We start from the raw sequence: 24,189 nt of genomic DNA, 5'->3' as shown, positions 1-24,189 counted from the left end.
GCTTAATTGCATTCATCTATGCATTATTACATTTTATGCGTGATTCACTCCCCTACAGAATCATCTTAATCAATTAAAATTATTACATATGATAAGACTTTTGGGACTAATTCTCACTATTAATAAGTTGCTTATTAATAGCATATATGTTATTGAGATATTGGCTGCTTATTAGTAGGGCCAGACAGAATCTGCAGATATTTTTGGCTATTTCTGCTGAGTATTTTGTAAAAAATCTGCGGATTTATGCTGAATTATTTTAGGATATCATAACTAAAAACTTATTATATGAAATAAAAAATAATTTAATGTTTGCAATGTAAATCCTATTAGATTCACTTATTTGATGGAAGTCTCTTATAATATAACTACTAAAAGACAAAATATAACTTTACAAACTGTATTGCATATAAATCATATGGACAGTTTAATATTACCATTATTTTAACACAATAATATTTGTGAAATAAATGTAAAATATGAATAAATATAAATTTACACAGATTTACATAATTACATAGACTCGTTGGGCTAAAAATCTGCCGAAATCTGTGGATTTCTGCGTACGCAGATTCCGTGTGAGCCTTTTTATTAGTAATCATAAACTACATATTCTGCATGATCACATTCTACATGCCTAATTATTCCCAATACCTAAAATAATATCTATTAATAAAGAGCTAATTAGGAGTTTATTGAAGCAAATGTCAAATTTTAATTGTTTGTTCAGATCAAGAATTGAACATTAAAATAAAATGTGGCTATAAATACATTCTAAATAGTGCTATTCAATCATTTGGTGAAATTGTATAGAGTATATCACAATATATATCACAGAAAAAACTAAATCTCAATGTCAGGTTTTTCCAATATCGTTCAGCCCTGATACACAGTATTAAGTAAACATGATTTGAGTGCCCAATACTGACAATACCTCTAAAAAACAATAACATAGAAACTGTTTCTACCCAGCAGACACACAATGTCATAAGACATTAATATTAGATTAGGTTTAGGTCACCAGCATCTAAGGGCAATGTTATCCAATAACAACGTGAAATTATGTTGCTATTTTGTTGATTTTAGGTTGTGTTGGAAAATGACCAAAATCCAACATTTAGCCAACATCTTAATCCAGCATTATATTGACATCAAATACTGACATTTATTCATCAGGTACGACAACCAAAATCTGTCTGATAGGCTTTATATTGGTAATGTCCACACAACGCCAAGCTGTAACATCATTAGACATTGATATTTAGTTGTTTTTAGGTTGTGTTGGAAGGTAACAAAAATTGAAGATCTATCCGACGTTGGACATTGACATCGGCCTGACTTTGGGTTCTGGTGTCGATACGATTTTCATTTCCTAACAAATGCAATGTTCCATGACTTTAAGGTACAACGTCAATATGACGTCATGTTGACATCATGTGTCTGCTGGGTATTATCAAAAAAACAAAACAAAAAACATGCAGTGCATTTCTGGTGACCTTCAGTTTTGGTTTTGCTATGTTTGATATGTAAAATCAAAAAATGAGTCCATGCATTTATTCTAAAACCCAAGCCTATATTTGCATTTAAAAAAACTCCTGTTTACTTTTAATCAGAGTACTTTACTAACAACATACGTTTAATCCAAACATGGCCTCATTTAGAGAAAATTTGCATATGTTTACTTCAAATTTCTTTCTAGAGATGTTTGCTTTTTTATTTTTACCCATAACCATGCAAAGTGAGCATTATGGTGTGCTATACAATCCAGTGTAATGTTTGCTTAATTTTTATTGAAGCCAGAGGACACTTATGTGCAATTAGGCTACGTTAATGTTTTCATTTACATTATTGCTTAATCAATGTAAGCAACAAAAGAACAATAACTAATTGTTGCAATTTTCATTTAGTCTAATGAAGTAAATGTAGGATAGCTATTATGAAGGATATAGAGAGGTATTGGTTGATGATCAAACAAGACAAAAGAAAAAAACAGAATATAAAATAGTAAAGGGTTGTATAGAATAAATAGAAAAGTGTCATTAGCAAAAAATCAGAGTGAAACAATTTAAGTTAGAATAAAAAAAAAGAATAAATAACGAATCATACAACACAGTAATATGAAATTCTTAATATAAACAAAGATTTCCAGTTGTCACTGTCATTAATTCTAAAAAAGCAGATAGAGATATTTGACCGACAAAAAAGTAAAGATAGTAAACACAACCACAACAATATATAAAGTATAACAATATATAATATTAATCAACATTTAATGTGTCATTAAAATATGTATTTTCTGTTTACCTTTGGTAATTATTCATATTTGCTTACAAAGAAAGGTTAATTGATGATTTATGCTTAAATTTAATGAACATTTTAATGAAAAGAAAAAAAACATGACAGTAGTCTTATAATACAATATAAAATATAATAACATGCTAGCTATAAATCACTTGTTGCCATATTGTGATTAATTTTGTAAACAGAAATTCAAAAGAAGGTGAAATAAGTTGATTCACTAAAATTTGATATTTAAAAAGTCTAGATTGAAAGGCCAAAGACCCAGAACAAAGGATTCAGTGCAGAAGAACTGACTTCTATGTTTTGCAATATGAATTCATTGAGGGTAAAATTATTTGTGTACCCATGTGTTTTCTTTTTATGTTTACCAAATAAAAAGAACTGCATACATGTTTGGAACAATCAATTATGACAGAATTCAAAATTTTAAGTGAGCTATCCCTTCAAGATGATCTTTTGGTTTTACTTGAATGCATCAGATTTCAGCTTTCACATGAGTTTATCATCTTGTCGGCGTGATGGGGGATGCTGAGCTGTTTTTGCGATGAAAGATCAGCAACACTAAGGTCTCGTTAATCCTCATGTAATTAGATTGTTGTCACCTTTATAATTGGATAAAGGCCTCTCTAATGTGCGATGAGCGATACGAATTCGGCTTGTAGCGAAAAACACAGACAAACAATTACCATCACAATGAGCGGTTTGTGCTCTCCAACAATCTCAGCGGGCATTAAGAATGGTGCATTGTGGGAGCTGCTCTATGTGTAAACTCCCCATAGCCTACAGGATCAGGTTCTGTATAACCAGCCCATCTCTGTGTGTGTGTATGTGTGTGTATTTGTGGTTTTATCTGTCTGTGAAGGGCATGCTTAGTTTAAACTGTGTGTGTGGATTATGTTTTGCCTACATCATGGGAACCAAACGTCCCCACAAAGATATTAAAAGATCGTACAACTTTAAACCACCTACATTTTGGGGACCAGCCAACAGTGGACTGCTCTTAAAGAATAATACTGAAGTATGCCTTAATGGTAATTGTAAAATGTTTTCTCTGGTTTAGGGGATAGAAAATCACATTAGCTCTGTATAAAAACAAAACAAACAAACAAAAAAAAAAACAATTGAAAGTTGTCATTACTGTGTTAACAATTTCCTGTAAAATCTACAGTAACTTACTGGCAGCAGTTCGCCAGTAACTTACTGTAAATCAAATACAGCAACAATACTGTTTTACATTTACAGCGTCATGTATGTATTTTCAGAATTGTATATTTTTACTGTAAAGCAAACAGTAATTGTCACATTACAACTTTAAAGTACAGTAGCATACTGCATAACTGTCCTACAGTAAAATACAATTCAAATGACAGTTAAATACTTTGTAATTTACAAAAATCGTTTACATTGTATATTACAGTAGTAAATGCATACATTTACAGCATGGAGCCAGCAACCTCAGCTGCCATTGGATTGCTGTTTTTTTTTTAAGGGAAATATTTCACAGTGCAATGAATTTGCGCAAAACTTATTCAGACACACATGCATACTCTCTGCATTCATATTTATAGTAGGTCACTTTTTAGTAATGGTTGTATGCTGTATCTAAAAAAAACTGTATCTTACTGTTCATTTAAAAAAGCAAATTAGCAATTAAAAAAATCACTCGAAAAAAAGTAAAAATAAAATTTAAAAATAAAAGAAGGTACTGTATTTTTACAGTATAAGGCCGGAAACCACAGATGTTATTGGATTACTGCTTTTTCAAAGGAAAGTACTTTATAGTGCAGATTGTGCATAAACTGATTCAGGCACACATGCATCCTGTCTGCATTCATATTTAGGTCCCTTTTTAGTAACAGTTGTTTGCTGTATCTAACAAAAACGGTATCTTACTGTTGTTTCAAAAAGGTAAATAACAAAAAATACATAAATAAATAAATAAATAAATTACCATACTTTTACGGTTTTAACCACAGCTGCCATTTGGATATCTAACAAAAACAGTATCCTACTGTTAACTTAAAAAGGCAAATTAAATTAAATTAAAATAAAGCCGGCAACCACAGGGAAATATTTTACAATGCAGGGAATGTTGAGAAACTGTTTCAGACACATGTGCATACTGTCTGCATTAATATTAAGGTCACTTTTTAGTAACAGTTGTACGCTGTAGCTAAAAAAATAGTATTTTACTGTTCATTTTAAAAAGGCAAATGACAACACAATAAATAAATAAATAGATAAATGTATATTTGTAAACTGGTAATGATTTCCTGTAGAATCTACAGTTACTTTAACTGTAGTTCGCCAGTAACTTATTGTTAATCAATGTCAGCAAAAATACTGTATTTACATTTGCAGCACCATTGATGTATTTTTAGTATTGTATATCTTTACTGTAAAATAGACAGTAATTTTACTTTAAACTTTAAAATACAGTAACATACTGTCTAAATAGTAACATAACTGTCCTACAGTAAAATACAGCTCATATTACAGTTAAATACTGTGTCTTTTACAAAAATCTTTTACAGTGTATAATAGAAAAATACATATTTTTTTGTGTTTGTACATGTAAACATTAATTTCACCTCTTAGACATAAAGAAAGCTAATATGATATTAATATGTTGTGCATTTAAACTGTAGTGATTATTGAGTGTGTGACGTTTTATTATAGAGTTAATGTTTCCAGCTATAAACTCTTACATTTTGTGTTAAGTGTATATTACACAAAGTTTTAATGGACTGATTGGATTTTAAATATAAACAACCTGAACCATGGTTTATAATTTTATTTAATTGTATTATTTTATTTTATTTAATTTCCTTTACTTATATTTAAATTGCATTTATTAATTGAATTAAATCAAATTTCATTTCGTTACACTAATTATTTAATAAATTAATCGCTTTACATAATTTACAGCACTTAATCATTGTTAAATTACTTGTTATACTTTGCACATAGTGCTAGACTAAATGGTGAAACATTATGAATTCATGTATTTTAATAATTCATCTCTAATGTAAACATCTTTAAAAATGTAGAGCTTGCACACAGTGTGTCACATTATTTTAGCATTGCGTTTATACAGTTGCTTCTAGCTATTAGCTTCACTTGGAGACTCAGTAGGCATTTTTACAACACTATAACAAGAACTTTAACAATTAAAAAAGATTTTATCTTTTATTTATCTTTGATTTATGGAAATAGATTCTTTTATTTCAACCTTATTTTTTACGTTAGAAGATTGCTTCATTATTCATGCTTTGCAATGTAAAATTCATGAACCAACTTTATATAAGATGAGCCAAAGGCTCAAATATTGACATTTCCAAGCGATGGAATGTCAAGTCTTATCCTAGACTTTAATGAAGACTCAATTGAAAGATTAGCAAACATCATGCCTCATTAGTGTACACTCATTCCACATAGTAAACTTAATCAACATATACTGTGTGTCAGGAAGTTAGTGTTTGTGTTGTAGAGTTATTACTCTCTCTCCATATTCACAATAGGCGAATATAGAGAGATGAATTCTACCATTAACTAGCAGCTGCCTGTCGAGTGATGTCTCTGTGTGGCGTTCTTGTCGAGTCTGTGTATGTTGACCCTGTGTTTGTTGCTGTAGGTGGGCTGGCAGTTGAAAAACTTGGTAAGCTCTCTGCGTGGGGACCCTGCCGGTGTGACATTGACCCTGAAAAAGCGTCCCCAGAGCACCCTCACCTCCGCCCCAGCCCTACTAAAGAACATGAGATGGAAGCCCTTGGCCCTGCAGGTAGGATTCCGACTGCCCTGTCCCCAAAACTTGCATCATTTTGGGCTGTACTTCCCCCGTTTGCCACCCGCTTCCTGGCTTCATCTCAGATAGGGACCTGGCACTGACTCCATTTCCCATGATGCACCTGCCTGCTTATGTGTCGCTTTCCATTCAAACGTCCTACCTTCTAACCATAAATTATCAAGTCGACAGTTACATTTTGAAAATGTAACAGTACCACCTGTACTATCAGAATTTTTTGGAAATTAGTCGAGCAATAAATTGATTCGGGTTCCGTTTCCATTAAGGATGTTTACTAAATTCTCATGCAGTAATATCAATAAACTCCGGTCAAAAAACTCTGTTGCTCCGTATTTCTATCTTTCACTTTTGCATCCCGTAATATAACTTAAAACAGTCCAATAAAGGTGGAGCAAACAGGCCCGGATTAAGAAGTCATAGGCCCCTGGGCACAATGTCTTGTAGGGCCCCCTACCTGGCCGAACCCCTTAGTTATAAAATAAAAATAATAAAATCACAATTTTTTATTAATCTCCCTCTCTCTCTATATATATATGAAGATTTAACTTATTTTTAAAGCATACAAAGCACTTTGAAGAAATACTAATAAAACTAGTAAAATTTGTGGTATTTAGTATATTTGTTCAGGTGCACTGATGCAATACTAAAATATATTTTTGTGTATTTTAATGTATACAAATATCTACTTCTACAGTATATATATATATAAACAAACCAGCAGCAATATAAGGACTTTTCCCTGCATAATTCATATCATAGGCATATAGCACATAATGCCAATCCAGTTCTTTGAATCTGAGTCCTACATAAAACACACTTAATGTTTCCTTACTGTTTGTCTCCTCCTCAGCTCTGTCTCTCTTCTCCTCTCCCTGTATTTTCTCTACTCTCCTAGAGATGAAAAGTAAATAAACAGCATACTGTGGGTCAACTTGATTATAAGCCTAAAATTATCTGAAACCACACACACACACACAAATAATACCTCTTCCTGTTTGTCTCTCTCCTCTTCAGGGACTTTATCTGTCTCTCTCCTCTTCAGGGGCTTTATCTGTCTCTCTCTCTCTCCTCTTCAGGGGCTTTATCTGTCTCTCTCTCTCCTCTTCAGGGGCTTTATCTGTCTCTCTCTCTCCTCTTCAGGGGCTTTATCTGTCTCTCTCTCTCTCCTCTTCAGGGGCTTTATCTGTCTCTCTCTCTCCTCTTCAGGGGCTTTATCTGTCTCTCTCTCTCCTCTTCAGGGGCTTTATCTGTCTCTCTCTCTCCTCTTCAGGGGCTTTATCTGTCTCTCTCTCCTCTTCAGGGGCTTTATCTGTCTCTCTCTCTCCTCTTCAGGGGCTTTATCTGTCTCTCTCTCTCCTCTTCAGGGGCTTTATCTGTCTCTCTCTCCTCTTCAGGGGCTTTATCTGTCTCTCTCTCTCCTCTTCAGGGGCTTTATCTGTCTCTCTCTCCTCTTCAGGGGCTTTATATGTCTCTCTCTCCTCTTCAGGGGCTTTATCTGTCTCTCTCCTCTTCAGGGGCTTTATCTGTCTCTCTCCTCTTCAGGGGCTTTATCTGTCTCTCTCTCCTCTTCAGGGGCTTTATCTGTCTCTCTCTCCTCTTCAGGGGCTTTATCTGTCTCTCTCCTCTTCAGGGGCTTTATCTGTCTCTCTCTCTCTCCTCTTCAGGGGCTTTATCTGTCTCTCTCTCTCCTCCTCAGGGGCTTTATCTGTCTCTCTCTCCTCTTCAGGGGCTTTATCTGTCTCTCTCTCTCCTCTTCAGGGGCTTTATCTGTCTCTCTCTCCTCTTCAGGGGCTTTATATGTCTCTCTCTCCTCTTCAGGGGCTTTATCTGTCTCTCTCTCCTCTTCAGGGGCTTTATCTGTCTCTCTCTCCTCTTCAGGGGCTTTATCTGTCTCTCTCTCCTCTTCAGGGGCTTTATCTGTCTCTCTCTCCTCTTCAGGGGCTTTATCTGTCTCTCTCTCTCCTCTTCAGGGGCTTTATCTGTCTCTCTCTCCTCTTCAGGGGCTTTATATGTCTCTCTCCTCTTCAGGGGCTTTATCTGTCTCTCTCTCTCCTCTTCAGGGGCTTTATCTGTCTCTCTCTCTCTCTCCTCTTCAGGGGCTTTATCTGTCTCTCTCTCTCCTCTTCAGGGGCTTTATCTGTCTCTCTCCTCTTCAGGGGCTTTATCTGTCTCTCTCTCTCTCCTCTTCAGGGGCTTTATCTGTCTCTCTCCTCTTCAGGGGCTTTATCTGTCTCTCTCTCTCCTCTTCAGGGGCTTTATCTGTCTCTCTCTCCTCTTCAGGGGCTTTATCTGTCTCTCTCCTCTTCAGGGGCTTTATCTGTCTCTCTCTCTCCTCTTCAGGGGCTTTATCTGTCTCTCTCTCTCCTCTTCAGGGGCTTTATCTGTCTCTCTCTCCTCTTCAGGGGCTTTATCTGTCTCTCTCCTCTTCAGGGGCTTTATCTGTCTCTCTCTCTCCTCTTCAGGGGCTTTATCTGTCTCTCTCCTCTTCAGGGGCTTTATCTGTCTCTCTCTCTCCTCTTCAGGGGCTTTATCTGTCTCTCTCTCTCCTCTTCAGGGGCTTTATCTGTCTCTCTCTCCTCTTCAGGGGCTTTATCTGTCTCTCTCTCCTCTTCAGGGGCTTTATCTGTCTCTCTCCTCTTCAGGGGCTTTATCTGTCTCTCTCTCTCTCTCCTCTTCAGGGGCTTTATCTGTCTCTCTCCTCTTCAGGGGCTTTATCTGTCTCTCTCTCCTCTTCAGGGGCTTTATCTGTCTCTCTCCTCTTCAGGGGCTTTATCTGTCTCTCTCTCTCCTCTTCAGGGGCTTTATCTGTCTCTCTCTCTCCTCTTCAGGGGCTTTATCTGTCTCTCTCTCCTCTTCAGGGGCTTTATCTGTCTCTCTCTCTCCTCTTCAGGGGCTTTATCTGTCTCTCTCTCCTCTTCAGGGGCTTTATCTGTCTCTCTCTCTCCTCTTCAGGGGCTTTATCTGTCTCTCTCTCCTCTTCAGGGGCTTTATCTGTCTCTCTCTCTCCTCTTCAGGGGCTTTATCTGTCTCTCTCTCCTCTTCAGGGGCTTTATCTGTCTCTCTCCTCTTCAGGGGCTTTATCTGTCTCTCTCTCTCCTCTTCAGGGGCTTTATCTGTCTCTCTCTCCTCTTCAGGGGCTTTATCTGTCTCTCTCTCTCCTCTTCAGGGGCTTTATCTGTCTCTCTCTCCTCTTCAGGGGCTTTATCTGTCTCTCTCTCCTTTTCTGATTTTAACAGGCTTTTCCTGTCTGTCTCTCTCCTTTTCAGGACCTCTCTTTCTCTTAAAAAGACTTCTTTCTGGCTTTTCTTTTAGCAAACTCAGCTACAATATCATCAAAGTCTAACTCCTTGACCAGCTGAGATTCAATGGCCATCAGCGACAGTGCACTGAGACGTTGCTGTGTTTGTGTTGTTCTGAGTTCATTTTTAATTCTTGCCATCTGTGAAAATGATCTTTCTCCTTCACAGTTTGTAACTGGCAATGTCAAAAATATTCGTAGAGCTACAAACACATTGGGGAAAGTTGACTGCAGACTGTGTTTCAAGAGCACCTGCAGCAGTTTTTGAGGAGACTTATCCAGCTCACTTTTTACAAAACACCTGAACTGGATAATTTCATCAGCAAAGTTCAGATCTAAATCTGAATTATAGCAAGCACAGAGTGCATCAGCATGTTTACGAACAGTAGGCAAATCCTCAGTGTCCAGGTTTAGTAAAACCCCAAACCTGTTATTAATGTTCCGATATGCATCAACTCTGTGGTCTAAACAGCTGACTAGCCTGTCAATAATGACATTAAATGTTTCTATCTGGCATCGCTCACTGCCTTTCAGAGTTACTTCATGCTCTGTAGATTCATCTGGAAATCCTTTCCGCTTTTTGGCCCTTTGTAGTTCATCTTTATATGACTGACACACGCCAGGAACATTCTTCGCAGATCTTTCAAAATGGTCAAACTGGTCTCGAAGTGATAAAACCCATGATCTCAAAGACTCAAACAGACGAATTGCAGTCATCAGATCCATGTCTGGCTTTTGTAATGCCTCACTTGTTACTTTGAATCTGCTTAATACACAGTGCCAAAACTGTGACATAAATGACATGTCAAGAGTGCCCAATTTTGAGTTCAGTGCTGCTGCCTCCATGCGTGTTTCACGTTTTTCTCCTGTATCAGAGGACATGTTCTGAAGTACTTCCCTGATTTTTGCATAATTTCCACAAAGGGCTTTAGATGCATCTGCACGGCAACTCCAACGTGTTGATGACAGTGATTTCAATGTCATGTCTACCTTGATTTCTGCATTATTGAAAAATGCGTTCCATCTATGAGTAGAACTTGCACAAAATGCATACAAGGACTGCATGAGATCAAAGAACTTGCTTGCATCTTGACAGCAGCCTTCTATACTATTTACCCCCACCAAATTGAGGGAATGTGCTGCGCATGGTATGTAATGGATTAAAGGATTTTTGTTTTTCAAATGAGCCTGAAGCCCATTATATCGCCCCGACATATTGTTTGCATTGTCATATGCCTGGCCTCTGCAGTTTGCTATATCTAAGTTTAAATTGTCAAGCATTGCCATTACAGTGTCAGCCAGACTCTGCCCTGTGTGACTCTCAATTGGTTCAAAGCCAAGAAATCGTTCAATGATTTTCCCCTCTTTGTTCACAAATCTAAAAATGAACGTCAGCTGATCAGTATGTGACAGGTCAGGAGTAGAGTCCACTATCAGAGAAAAATACTTTGCCTGCTGTATTTCTGCAGCTATAGTAGCTTTCACTTTTTCACCCATTTGCTGAATCAACTCCTCACATATAGTTGATGAAAGATAGGATGTGTTGCCCCTACCAATCTGTCCATATTTATTAATGTGCTCAGCAAGAAAAGGATCAAACTGAGAAATGACTTCCAGAATGCCAAGAAAATTACCATTGTGTGGTGATCCAAGAACTTCATTATCACCACGGAAAGGCAGTCCTCTTTCACTTAAAAATTTAATGACAGCCACAACCCGTTTGAGCACTTCGCGCCAATAACGCTTTTCATCCTGTAACTGTTGTACTAGTTTAGCATTTACTGTTCCACTGCCAGATGAGCGCCGAAGTAATGCTAACATGCTATTACAGTGCTCTGTGCTTTTCTCATGCTCACGCACACGTTCGGGATGTTTCCAATCAGAAAAGCCACTTGTAAATTGATTTTTTTTTTGTTGAAAAAAGCATACAAGCAAAACAAAAAATACTACCTGTAGATGGTGAGTATGTGGCCCAGTCTCTAGAAACTGTTTCTCCGTTTGGCAGTTTGCAATGAAGCAATTCATTAGTGAGGGAGCGCACTTTCCCTCCTAAACCTCCATCACGGGTTGAGCCTGGATATTTCTTCTGCCTGTTGTGGAACGCAGCAGACCCACGATCAATCAGGACGGCGCGAGCATCATCATTAACTACCCCCCACAAAGCAGGGTCAGACACATGATGAACCCAGTCTGTGCTGCAGCTGTTCCCGCCACTGCAACTAGCCACAGGCTCTGCCTCATGTTGTGCCGCGTTGCCGTTAGCCTCCTGCGTGCGGTTAACGCTAGCTTGATCACCTAACGTCACCATAACGTCTTCTTCACCCTCGTTCCCCTCCTCATCATCGTGGGTACTTTTGAAGAAGGTCTGAATGCATGGCACATGCCTCAATAAAGAGGCCTCCCTCTCCTCCTTTTCTCTTTTTCGCTTGCGTTTGCTAAATCCACTTGTTTCACTCATTTTGATATCCGACACCTACTACACTACAGTCCGCTCACAGCAGCGCGCGTTATTTTATAGACTTGCATTTCCACGCTTGACCAATTACAGCATTCCATTTAGTTTTGAAAAAAATAAAAAAGAAATCAAGAAAAAAAAAGTCTGCGTGCTTATAATTGATTATATATGGTGCCTTTTTCTCACGTTTTAAATATGATGATGATGATGATGATAATCTAATAATAATAGTAAGAAGAAGATGATGAAATTATAATAATACTATGGTAGCGACTATTTGCTATGAGGAGATAATATATTGTCTAAAGCAATAGATTCTTTTTACAGAGAGGGAGACATCTTAATTAAGGCATGTGTCTTTAAGCTATGTGCCATGAAGTCGGAGAAAGTGGGTGAAGTAGGGCAAGTTGTGGCAGATGATCAGGCTAACCAGGGTTCAGAAGAGGGCGACTAAATACAGATTAATTGTATTAAGATGTCGCTAACATTTAAGACCATGTGGAAAATAACAATAAGCTGTTTTATACTGTAAATTAGCTGCAGATTATTTGCAATAAAATAAACTTTTAGATACTGTTTTTGCACATCTGAAAAAGGCTAAAGGTTAACTACATATTTATTTTAATTTTAAAAAACATTTCCTTCTTGTTAAATGTATTTCCAATCCGATATGTGATGGAGAGAAAAATAAGGGTGAGTTCAGCAGACGATGGATTCGATCCGGGATCGAGTTGGAGGCCTCTGATCACGATGCGAGGCACTAATGCGCTGCGCCACTGACAGTGGCAGTTTCAACGCTCTTTAGTCATATTGTCTCTAGTAGTCAGACAGCAGATATGCCAAAGCGACATTCCGAAAATAACTTTTTTCCGCCTCAGAAAAAAACTTTTTTTTCGCCTCTCGCAGGGGCCCCAAATGCTCACGGGCCCCTGGGCCCGTGCCCATAATGCCCATTGGATAATCCGGCCCTGGGAGCAAACCATCACAAACAAAGGAGTAGGGGTGCAATTAGCAAATGTATACAACTGAACATATCATAATATGTAAACTGTACTTGAACACTAAAAATAAATATCAAATATAATTATATCAAATTATGACTCTTACACCAACCTTTTTGCAGTACAGGTAGTACCAAACCAATTCTACTCATAGGCGGTTGGTTATTATGGAAGGCGATGGAGGAAAAAAATCTGCAATCAAATTGTTTTAAGGTGGAAATTTTGAATATGCCATATGATGGCTGTTTTGGCTGCACTTTTTATTAAAAATGCAGCAATATGGAAATGTTAGCCAATATAAATAACTGATAACTAGGCACACACAGAATATGCACCCACAGAAATCTGCAGATTTCCGCAGGCTATTTAGCCTATTATTGAGTTTATTTATTTACTTGTGCAAATGTGTGTAAATATATATTTATTAAATTTTTTTTATTCATTTCCACAATATTATTATATGCAAATGTTTAAATACATATATTCAGTGGTGGAAAGAGAACTGAAAAATCATACTTAAATAAAAGAACCATTACTTGCCTAAAAAAGTATGCAAGTAGTAATGCTAAGTATCTGTTGTTAATATTATTCAAAGTAATATTTAAAAAGTAAAAAGTAGACCTTTCAAAAGTACTCAGGAGTAGTGAGTAGTGAGTATTAGGCTGTATAAAGCAGATGCATTTGCATGTCATTTGTGGATGTGTGTAAACGTTACATTCTGTAGTGCATTTAGTTATTGCCCAGCAGGCACCAAAAGTGACCAAAATTCAATGTCTAGCCAGCGTCTAAGGACAACGATACTTTGATGTCCAATAATGTCGGTAAATGATAATGATATTGGGTTGATTTTAGGTTGTGTTGCAAAGTGACCAAAATCCAACGTCGAGCCAACATCTTAAACCAGTGTCATATTGAATGTCATAATTAAACCAGTGTCATAATTAAATGTCAAACACTGACATTTAATCATCAGGTTTGGCAACCAAAATTCAACGTCTAATAGAAGTCATAGTGGAAACGTCCATTCAAGGTCAAGCTGTAATATCACTAGATGTTGATATTTGGTTGATTTTATGTTAGACGTTGGACATTGACGTCGGTCTGACGTTAAGCTCTGACGTCAAACCGATTTTCATTTCCAAACAAAATGCAACAGCCACACGACGTTGGGGTACAATGTCAATCTGATTTCATGTTTACGTTTCGTGCCTGCTGGGTGTTGAAGGCCATTTTGGTCATTATACAGTAAACATCAGTCTTCTTCTCATTAGTGAAATGCATCTAATCAGTCTCTCGGTCAATGCATGTGAGGATTTTGGATATCTTCTTGGACACTTTTAATGCTTTCAAACATTTTGCTGCAATTATACATTGCCCATGTCTTGAGGTAGTTCGGTATGATGCACTTTACCTTCTATGTGCAAATTGATTGGACAGAAAATGAGAAAAATGAGGTAGTGTCTGCAGGTTGAAGGAAAGTAATGGAATTAAAGTACCGATACTGCACTAAAAATGTACTCAAGGGAAAGTAAAAGTACATATTTTTAAAACTACTTAGTAAATTACAATTTCTGAGAAAAACTACTGACAGTAGTTTGAGTATTTGTAATTTGTCACTTTACACCACTGCATATATTTCTGTACAATACAATTTGTAAAGTAATACTTGATTTTATTTTATATTAGATACTTTGTTTACCCAACAAGTGTTTATTATTGTACTTGCATTGTCTTAAATCTTAAAAAAAAAAAAAAAAAAAACTGTTAAAAAGTTTCATCACAGGTCATTTTTAGTTACTATACTCTCAAAAAATGTCCACATAAATCTGCAGATTGATTACAAAATTTGGCACAGAAATAGCAAAAAATGTCAGTAGATTCTGTCTGGCCCTGCCGATAACTCTTTGTTTTTGGATGCAAATAACCAATGTTAAGGCAACTAAGTACAAATCATCATTATATTATTTTCTTTTTTCCAAAAATCAAATTCAGTGGATTACTGATTTTTATCTAAAATGCTTAATTGCAGAAAACAAGAAACTGGAAAGATCTATTTAAAAAAATAAATCCCTTTTTTAGGTACGTCTGCTGTGCACAATGTGTCAAAACCCTCATGTCCAGGAGCACATATCTGAAATCTATCAACCAGCAGAAATAATTAGTAATCCCTAAAATCCCTAATTTTTTATGGATATTTATCATTTTTGGCATATGTACATGTGAGTATATCATTACAATATCCTTGATGAACAAACATCATACCCAATGTTTGTATAAATATATCGTAACATAATCTACCCTTGCTTCACTAATACAACCATATAGCAAATAGATTGGCTGATGTTCTTGCATTCATATCGTTAGACCGTGCAAGTGGACATGATCGAAATTTCATGTGTTTTGTTTAAAAACTTTTGGCCTCCATCACCTTCCAATGCTTTCAAAGGCTTCTGCGTGCTTATTTTGAAATGGCACCCTAAATCCTTGCAGTCTACACTAACATGATGTAATGCCGTTTTGTCTGTCGGGTAAAAGGTTGCTGCAGAGGTTGCCTCTGTGGTTTATTGAGATTGCATAGTGGTCTCAAAGGATGTGTACACGAGCACCATTCTGAAAGCAGAATGATAAATGAGACACCATATGGACTTGTGCCTGTACGAGAGCTCTATTTGGTGCGCCAGAGGTTTTTGTATCATTGATCACAGCTATGTCAGAGATGTTTAAGTCTCAGTCAGAATGTACTTAATGTACTAACTTAAGCTCGGTTCGGTTAGTTTAAACTCTGCAGGTTTGCAAATCATTTGATAGCAAATGACAAACTATAGGCATAATGTAAATAAGAGATGTATTGTTCAGTGTAGACATTTTTTGTATTATAAGAGAAGATTTACTTTTATTTTCTAGTCAGTGAGTTTGCACTATGGCTAAACTGTAGCGATAGCAGCATCATCGATTTCTGTACAGTATTTATTTATTTATTTACTCATTTATTTACTTATTTATTCAATCATTTATTTATGTCTGTACTTTCATTTTAATTGTCTTTTATTCCTATAGTTTTAATTTCTAAAATAAATTCTCATTCCACTTAACAAGTTTACAGTTTAACAAGTTTTTTAATGATTTATGAAGGGATTATAATGCTTTGTTTCATTATTTTGTCTTCATCTGCAAGTAGCAGGGTACTTATGCTGTGTTCATGTAACCCCGCCGGCTCTACGCCACCCAACCCGCTCCGAGCTGGTTTCGAACCGGCAACCTTCCGCATGGGAGTCGGATGCTCTAACAAGGAGGCTAAAGACCATGACCTCTAGCGTCTGTCGCTAGAGCACCTTTTAGAGGTCAGAGGACTGAGGTTTACCTGCACAGCACACACTAGCTGGCCTCCGTTACACTCACCCCCCTAAACCTCACTCCCATCTGGGTCACGGCACCAATGTAACCCCGCCGGCTCTACGCCACCCAACCCGCTCCGAGCTGGTTTTGAACCAGCAACCTTCCGCATGGGAGTCGGGTGCTCTAACAATGAGGCTAAAGACCATGACCTCTAGCGTCTGTCGCTAGAACACCTTTTAGAGGTCAGAGGAGTGAGGTTTACCTGCACAGCACACACTAGCTGGCCTCCGTTACATTCACAACAGACATGGAAGAAGCGTTAAGCGTGAGTGATTTACATATTAAGTCAATGCAAAGACGTGAATAGACATCATGCGGCGCGATACGAACGAATGAAGCAGTGCAAATGATGTGATTCACGCGAATGAATCGGTGCAAGTTGAGCATTCTGCACGATTTACACACTTAATCGCTCAATTTGGAAAATCTGAACTTCAGCAGACTATCAGGCCACGTAAACCAACCATGAGCTTTTTTTTGTAGGGGTGTGATTATGACGTAGCTCCTGTTTTTGGGGTTCCGAGGGGAAAATCCTCCTGCCGACAGCAGACAACAGTTCATCAAACTGGGCTCGGCTCAGTCTGAAGCACCGCTGAAAGCTTCCATCATTCAGGTGTAGTTTCTGGAGGCGTTGATGAACTCATAGAGTTGGGTGCACCTCTTAAAGGAACTAGTGCACTCAGACACGGCGCCAGACGAATTGACACAATTTTTTCAGCCTTTATAAAGCACATTAACACAGTTATTCTCTTAATAAAGTTCATGTTAGTTATTTTGCACCTATGGTAGAGTTACCGGGCAGACAGAAGCCCATGACGTGAATCCATGTCTATTGTGAAGTGAATTTGACGCGCGAATAAAGCAAGTAAACTCAAAATGTTCATGCGTCTATTTACGTGCAAATAGCTCTTTGCATCTGGTGTGAACACAGCATTACAGTTACTGTATATTTCTGGTGATTCGCATGTTTTTCCTTTGTAACCCCTGGCGGCATAGTTGCATACTGCTGTTACACCTAAAACATGTTCTTAATCCCTTAGTCCCTCCACGGCATCATGTGTGGCAGTAATGGTCAGATTGGTTGTAATGGTCATCCACTGTAGCTCATTTATAATGTAAATGAATGTTTAGAGTAATTTTTCATGCTGCTAAGTACATGACGAAAAGTTTCAGGAGTTGCAAGCATATTAAAAAGCAGGACTGATCTGGTACTGTAACAATATTTCACCATATTTGAAACATAAATATATGAGGTAATACAATTTTGACATGACCCCATACTATATTTATTGAACCTTAACCAACATTTGTGTTTTTGTGCCCTGACGTTTGTGGTGATGTTTTTCGGTTGCTTATAAACATATAGGTGGCTAACGTCTAATAACTCTTTAAAGAGTACAAACTGGCCTGCTAGAATAGTTAGCAACATTTATGTAGATGATTGTGTTTTTGAGAAAGAAATGTTCAAGCGTGGAATGTGACTAACTAGACAAAACATTTGTCCTGATGAATTTGGCTAAAAAAACAAAAACATTTTGTTAATAAAATGTGGATATCACAGATATGGATAATACCACCTATGATAAACATCAACATCAACCAGACAAATTCCAGTTAATATGGTCTCCCCTTTGGGGATTCATAAAAGAGTCTTTTTGATGTCTATATGGGACTATTTGTAATTTTCTTTCGTTGCTTATTTCTTATTGAAAAACGTATTTTTTTTATTAAAAACAATGTGAATATTTTTATATATAATTTGTTTTTGTGTTTTTTCATTCATTTTTTCTTTGTGTCTTTTAAGTTCTATACATTTTGTAACATTAGTATGGAATGGGACACTTTTAATGTTATTTGATACTATGGGCAACAACCAGTAATAATGTAAATAATAATAATAATAATAATAAAAAACAGGTCTGAATCTGAAATTGCATTTCCTGACATTATAACCATAGCAATGGATAGTACAAGATTAAAATAAATTAGCAAAATAGATCTGTACTTTAAGTGTGTAACTTGTTCTGTTAACTGTAATGTGTTTGTTTGTTTGTTTCAGTTTTGATATCATGACTATCAGCACTAACAGAAATCAGAAATGCTGTTTGTCAGTTGCCGTTGTGCTTCTTATGATGCTTTGAAATCATTGGCATTAACATCACTTACCTCAAACTGCAGGAAGCTGAAAGTGTCTGTGTTTCTGCCAGAGAGAGCAGATTAACCTCAATCGGCTTTAGTTGGAGGATTTGAGTTTGGTTCTAGACTCGAGACTTTTCCCCCAAACAGAACTGTGCATCTGTTTCATTTTCCATGCTCATTTCACTGTGATTGTTTGCACGTGTCTGTGCATACTACTGTGCAGTCTGTGTCACAACCCCTGTTCCCGGTCTTTCAACTCACTGGAGACACTAATCACACGTCTCCAAAGTCATTGTGTTTTCTGGAGATGTTGCAAATGTTTCCATAGACTCCCACTCATTATGTCAAAGCATCCTGACCTAGAGCTCCCAGTGCACTGTTTGGTGCAGACGGCACTGCTGAGGGACTGCGCTGCTGTCTCACTGCTCAGAGACCTATTAATCTCTATCTTTCGCCCCTGTGACTGTCTGCAGATATCAGTGTCTGGGTCACGTCCTGGAAAAGAGCTCCATTATTACATTTAGTGGTGCCCTCAGATGTTTTTACCATAGTTGAAGTAAACTTTGATCTTTAATTCAATGATCTCGTCTGCCCAGCAGCCAGTCGTTCCTAGGAGTCCCACCAGCAGCTCTGCCACTCCCACAAGCACCATCAGCACACCCTCGAAGCGTGATAGCTCCGCCCTGCAGGACCTGTATATTCCGCCTCCTCCATCTGAGCCATACACACCCAGGTAAACTCGTCCAGCATAGGTATTTTTTAATACCTATAACTTTAAGAAATGATCTTGTATTTTTTGAAAATATACATTTTTTATGTCAAAACATGTATGTATCATGTCAATATTCTGTCAGTATAATACAATAATATATCCTGAAAATAATAGGTCCGAAACACAATGCTTTGTTACTGTTTTTTGCGGCTAACCTCTCTGTTACATTGTAATTAATACTATTGTTTAAGATGGAATAGGTATTTAATAGGTGAATGTTACCTTTCTATCCTCCCTGCTGCAAGCGGAATTCATACTAATGTTAGGAGGTGAGCTGACTTCCAAGAATGCTAAAGAATTTAGCTTTTAGCATCATTTGCTAGTTCATCACTTGGAGCCATGAGAGTGCGGTTCACCTCACTGGCCTCCATCACACTCACCCCCCTTAAACCTCACTCCCATCTGAATTAAGTTACTTTTCACACTCCAAACTAAATTTGGATTAGCATGTGAACAAGTATGCTAAAGAGCTCAGTCTGTATCACTGTATGCTAGTTCACCTCTTGGAGGCAGGCAAGGTTTCTAGGTGTCTTTCATTACACTCCATCACTAAACCTCACTCCTATCCAGGTTACCCTTTTAGTTCTTCCTCCCCTTCTGTAAAAAAAAAAAAAAAAAAAAAAGTGTGTTAAAGTTCATAGCCACTTGTGTCAGTTTCCATTATGTGCCTCAAGGCGTTAAGGTTTGCCTACACAGCTCTTACTAGCTGTCCCCCATTACACTCTGCCCTCTAAACCTCACTTCCATCTTTATTATAGCACCAGTATTACCTCACTGTTACTACTCATCCTGCTCTGTGCTGGATTTGAACAGGTGTGCCCACGAGGGCATTAAAGTTGCCATGAAATGAAAATGTACCTATCTTCTATGCATATAATAGTTCAACATGTCTGTTCACTTCATTATATTGTAAAAACCTTTCCTCCCCTTCGAAACTGTCTTCATTTCTTGATCACATGGAATTCCTTTAGGGCAGGCATACAGTATCAGTGAGTGTCTCATTTTCGCTCTGAATTTGTCCATTTGTGAATCTTCCTTCTTCTTCATTTTGTTAGCAACAGCTGCCTCTAAACAATCCAATCGGTCCCGAAAGAACAAAAGCATGCACCGCCCTATATATTTTTTTACATTTCACGACCGTTTTAAGTAGATACACATCACGATAGTGGAAAATGGCCAATCTTAACTTCTGTTTTATAGCGACTTTAACAACTGCTGCCTCTCTAGTCCATAGTACACCTATCAGGGCCAAGGAACTCATGTTTTTCTAAATGCTTTTTACTAAATAGTCTAGATTTATATTCACCCCGCTGAACTTCCCTGCCTGGCGAGTCATGGAACCAATGTAAACATTACAGGCTCATTGTGAAAATGTATCCCTGTATACATTTCTGGAGATTGAGAAGTAAGTAGCTAGAGCTCCGCATGGCTGCATTTTGTCTTAAAAACGAATGCTACGGGGCGGTATGACATGACATGACTGTTTCTTTTCATGCTACCAACTGACCGCTTACCTCTATGTTCCTGTTCCAGAGAGCAGGTAACAATAACCAAAGTTAAACTAGTAAACAACAGGGTGAGAACATGGTAAGATCTGAAAACGTTGTAAAACTCTCACCGCTTTAAAATGCTGTCAGTTGGGTTTAGGGAAAGGGGTATATTGGGGGATCGGTCAGTCTGTCAGTTAATCAGTTGACAGTGGCCTCTGGTGGATTTACCCAGGAATAGTATGTGCAAATGGCACTTGCAAGAGAAATTTGAGATCCTAAAAAGTGTACACAGTGGCCTCTGGTGGATTCGTGAAAACTGCAAAAAAACAAAAAAAACTTAGCTCTTGAGACGTATTTTGCGCTGTCCAGAAATCTATACAGGGGTACATATCAGTAAAGAGCCTGGGTTGAATGTAAACTCAAACGACTGAGCTGATTTAAATCTCCATTTGAACAAGAATGCATCTAGGGTCAGTTGGCAGTTTATCTCTTAAGACCAGGGAAGAGAAGTTAACCTGCACTGCTATTTCTAGATGGCTTACAATACACTCACCACCTTAAAACCTCACTTTCATCCGGGTCACGGCACCAGTTACCACTCTCCGAGCTGGATTTGAGCTGGTGCTTTAACAAGATCCTGTAGTCTATAACAAATACAACATCTTTGTTACCTCTCCAGATATTCCCAACCAGCTTCAAGCTGGTTTTGATAGAGCTATGTCTTTAAAGAAAAAATATAAACAAACTTAACGCACATACAATGGCTATATTAAGTCAATGACTGTGTTTTTTAGAGATGAAAAAGGCGGTATCCAAAGTGAGAGTGGGGTACCTGTCGCAAAAGGATCAGAATCACCAAACTCATTCCTGGATCAAGAATACAGGCGGCGATTTCCTCTAGTGGAAGAGGAGGCTGTCCTGTACTGCTACGAGTACGACCCCAGCCATGGACCCACAACATCCCGTCGGGACAGCACCCCCACTTATGGTACACAAGCACACACACACACACACACACACACAGAGAGAGAGAAACAAAAAGTTTTGTCACTAGGAGATGCTTAGATGCTACAATGGGGTTATACAATATTTTAGCATTGGAAATTTTCTGCACACCGTGAAATCATTTGCTATTTTCTGCTGGATTTTACAGCAGATGCCTGAAGGACTGAATATTGACCCAGCAACTAATCTCAGGAGCAGGCCAAACTTCTGTGAACATCTGCTGATAGTAGAATAGCACATAACGAACAGAAAACAATCTATACCCCAATTGCAGTGCATATATATCAGTTAATAAGAAATCTGCAAGCAAAAGTAATTTTACCAGTATAAATATTGTATGTTCTGTAATGGATCCTACATGTTTTACCACACTGCGCATGATTGTATGTTTTTTTTTTTTTTTGAGGTTTCTAAAGCAAGCATGTCTATAACTAGTTTCCTGCGTAGGGAGCTGGTTTCAGATTTTTCTGTAATTAAACTCTAGGGAGCTGGGCTGCACTTTGTTGTGAGTATGTGTGTGCGTTTGTTTGTGTAGCATTATATCCAAAACCTGAGAACTCGGCACTAGTCGTTAAATGCCAGCATGAGCCTCTGCAGTGGCACAGAACTGCTGACACACTCCATGCCCGCTGCTTCCCTAGAAAACGAGAGGACACATTAACTGTGACAGTTTGTGTTACACAAACACACACTCACACAGACTTACCTTGGCGTCTGTGGAGGAAATAGATTGTGAACTGTCATTTTACTTCCATCTATCCCCTATTTTCTATCCCCTGTCTTTCCACACACACACACACACACACACACACACAATGTGATGTTTGAATGTGCTTTCTTGTGCTTTTAGGTCGTCTGAGGCCCATCTCTATGCCTGTGGAGTATAACTGGGTTCCTGACTATGAAGACCCAGCTAGAGTGAAGAGAGACGGTCGGAGAGGTGAGTTGGCATCAGTTACAGTACATGCATCTGCTTCTTCTCTTGTTTATGTTCAGAATTCTCTTTTTTGCTATGCAAAATATATCTTGGAAATTGAAAAATGTTGAAATAAAAATGTTTTAGAAAAGGTCAAAACTATGTAATTTTATACTCTGTTAAAATAGTTGGGTTAAAAATACCACAACATATAACCTAACTATAGGTTATTATAGCACCTTCCCAACTATGGGTTATGTTAACCCAATGCATTGGGTTATATAATCTAACCCAATGCATTGGGTTATTTTGATTAAATGTTATTTTTTCCATTCTGGTATTACTATTGAAGTACTACTATTATTTTCGAATTATGGCTGTGTAAATTATAGAATGTCTCCTCTCGGCCCTAAAGGCGAGTATGACAGCCGAATATCCCAAATATGTGTATTATTTTATCCCCCTCCCTCAAAAAAAATCTGTAGAGATGAATACAGGAGGTTGAGAAAGTGTTTTATCAGCTATGAAGCATGCGTTTATATCATCAATAATTAAGAGTGCTGGTGAAACGAATAGAAAAAACACGACCTGAGAGGTCATTTGAAAAAAAAAATAGCAACATTATTACTTTAGAACTTTAAATTTTTCAACTCAAAAACAACATTACTTGCACATATTAATACAGCTGTTCTGTGTCAGTTAAATCAGCTGACTGTTGAAATTCAAAAATTTGAACCCAACTGGTTAAGTTATTATTAAACAACCTAATAAAAAATAACCCAACAAAGCACCAAATATGTTAAACTCAACCATTGGGTTAAAAAAATAACTTAATGTTTTTTAGAGTGTAGTTAACGTTTCCCAGCATGAACTTTACTTTTCTTATTCAGTTTGGTCTTTTTGTTATTTTATAGTCTTGGAAACCTGCACCTAAAATATAAAGAATATATATATTGATAATACTATGTATAATGTACACTACCTGACAAAAGTCTTGTCGTCAATGCCAGTTGTAAGAGCAACAAATAATAACTTGACTTCTAGTTGATCATTAAGAAAAGTGGCAGAAGGTAGATTTTTCTCGATGAATCATCCAGTTGAACTGCATCCCATTCATCACAAATACTGCAGAAGACCTATTGGAACATGTATGGAACCAAGATTCTCATAGAAATCAGTCAAGCTTGGTGAAGGAAAAATCATGGTTCAAATCATTATGAGAGATCTGCAGAGGGGATGGCAACATCAGTAGCCTGAGGTATCAAGACATTTGTGCTGCCTATTACATTACAAACCACAGGAGAGGATAAATTCTTCAACAGGATAGCGCTACTTATACTTCAGCTTCTACAGCAAAGCTCCTGAAAGCAAAGAAGATCAAGGTGCTCCAGGATTGGCCAGCCCAGTCACCAGAAATTAACATTATTAAGCATGTCTGGGGTAAAATGAAAGAGGCATTAAAGATAAATCCAAAGAATCCTGATGAACTCTGGGAGTCCTGCAAGAACGCTTTCTATGCTATTACAGATTACTTTATTAATAAGTTATTTGAGTCATTGCAGAGATGTATGGATGCAGTCCTCCAAGCTCATGGGAGTCACACACAATAAT

General features: G+C 37.5%; 1 protein-coding gene across 49 annotated transcripts in view; it reads left to right on the top strand.

Annotated features, from left to right (window-relative positions):
* The window catches only part of cnksr2a (connector enhancer of kinase suppressor of Ras 2a), a 218,235-nt gene that overhangs the window by 102,122 nt on the left and 91,924 nt on the right, over positions 1 to 24,189 (top strand). For 22 of the 49 annotated variants that reach the window (XR_012399412.1, XR_012399414.1, XM_073940788.1 and 19 more), the window contains 4 exons: positions 5,936 to 6,082; positions 18,995 to 19,128; positions 21,452 to 21,645; positions 22,513 to 22,602. Coding sequence is in view for 45 of the 49 variants with exons in the window: in XM_073940788.1 (XP_073796889.1) it covers positions 5,936 to 6,082; positions 18,995 to 19,128; positions 21,452 to 21,645; positions 22,513 to 22,602 (565 nt within the window). In the remaining 4 variants the exon portion in view is untranslated. Of the gene's footprint in view, positions 1 to 5,935; positions 6,083 to 18,991; positions 19,129 to 19,412; positions 19,437 to 21,451; positions 21,646 to 22,512; positions 22,603 to 24,189 lie in introns of all 49 variants that reach the window. The other 27 variants (XR_012399413.1, XR_012399411.1, XM_073940780.1 and 24 more) reach the window with 7 other exon arrangements.

The sequence above is a fragment of the Danio rerio genome, chromosome 24 (assembly GCF_049306965.1).
Source record: "Danio rerio strain Tuebingen ecotype United States chromosome 24, GRCz12tu, whole genome shotgun sequence".
NCBI classification, from domain to species: domain Eukaryota; kingdom Metazoa; phylum Chordata; class Actinopteri; order Cypriniformes; family Danionidae; genus Danio; species Danio rerio.
Note: the sequence above shows the minus strand (reverse complement) of the source record. Positions and strands in the feature narration are given on the sequence as shown.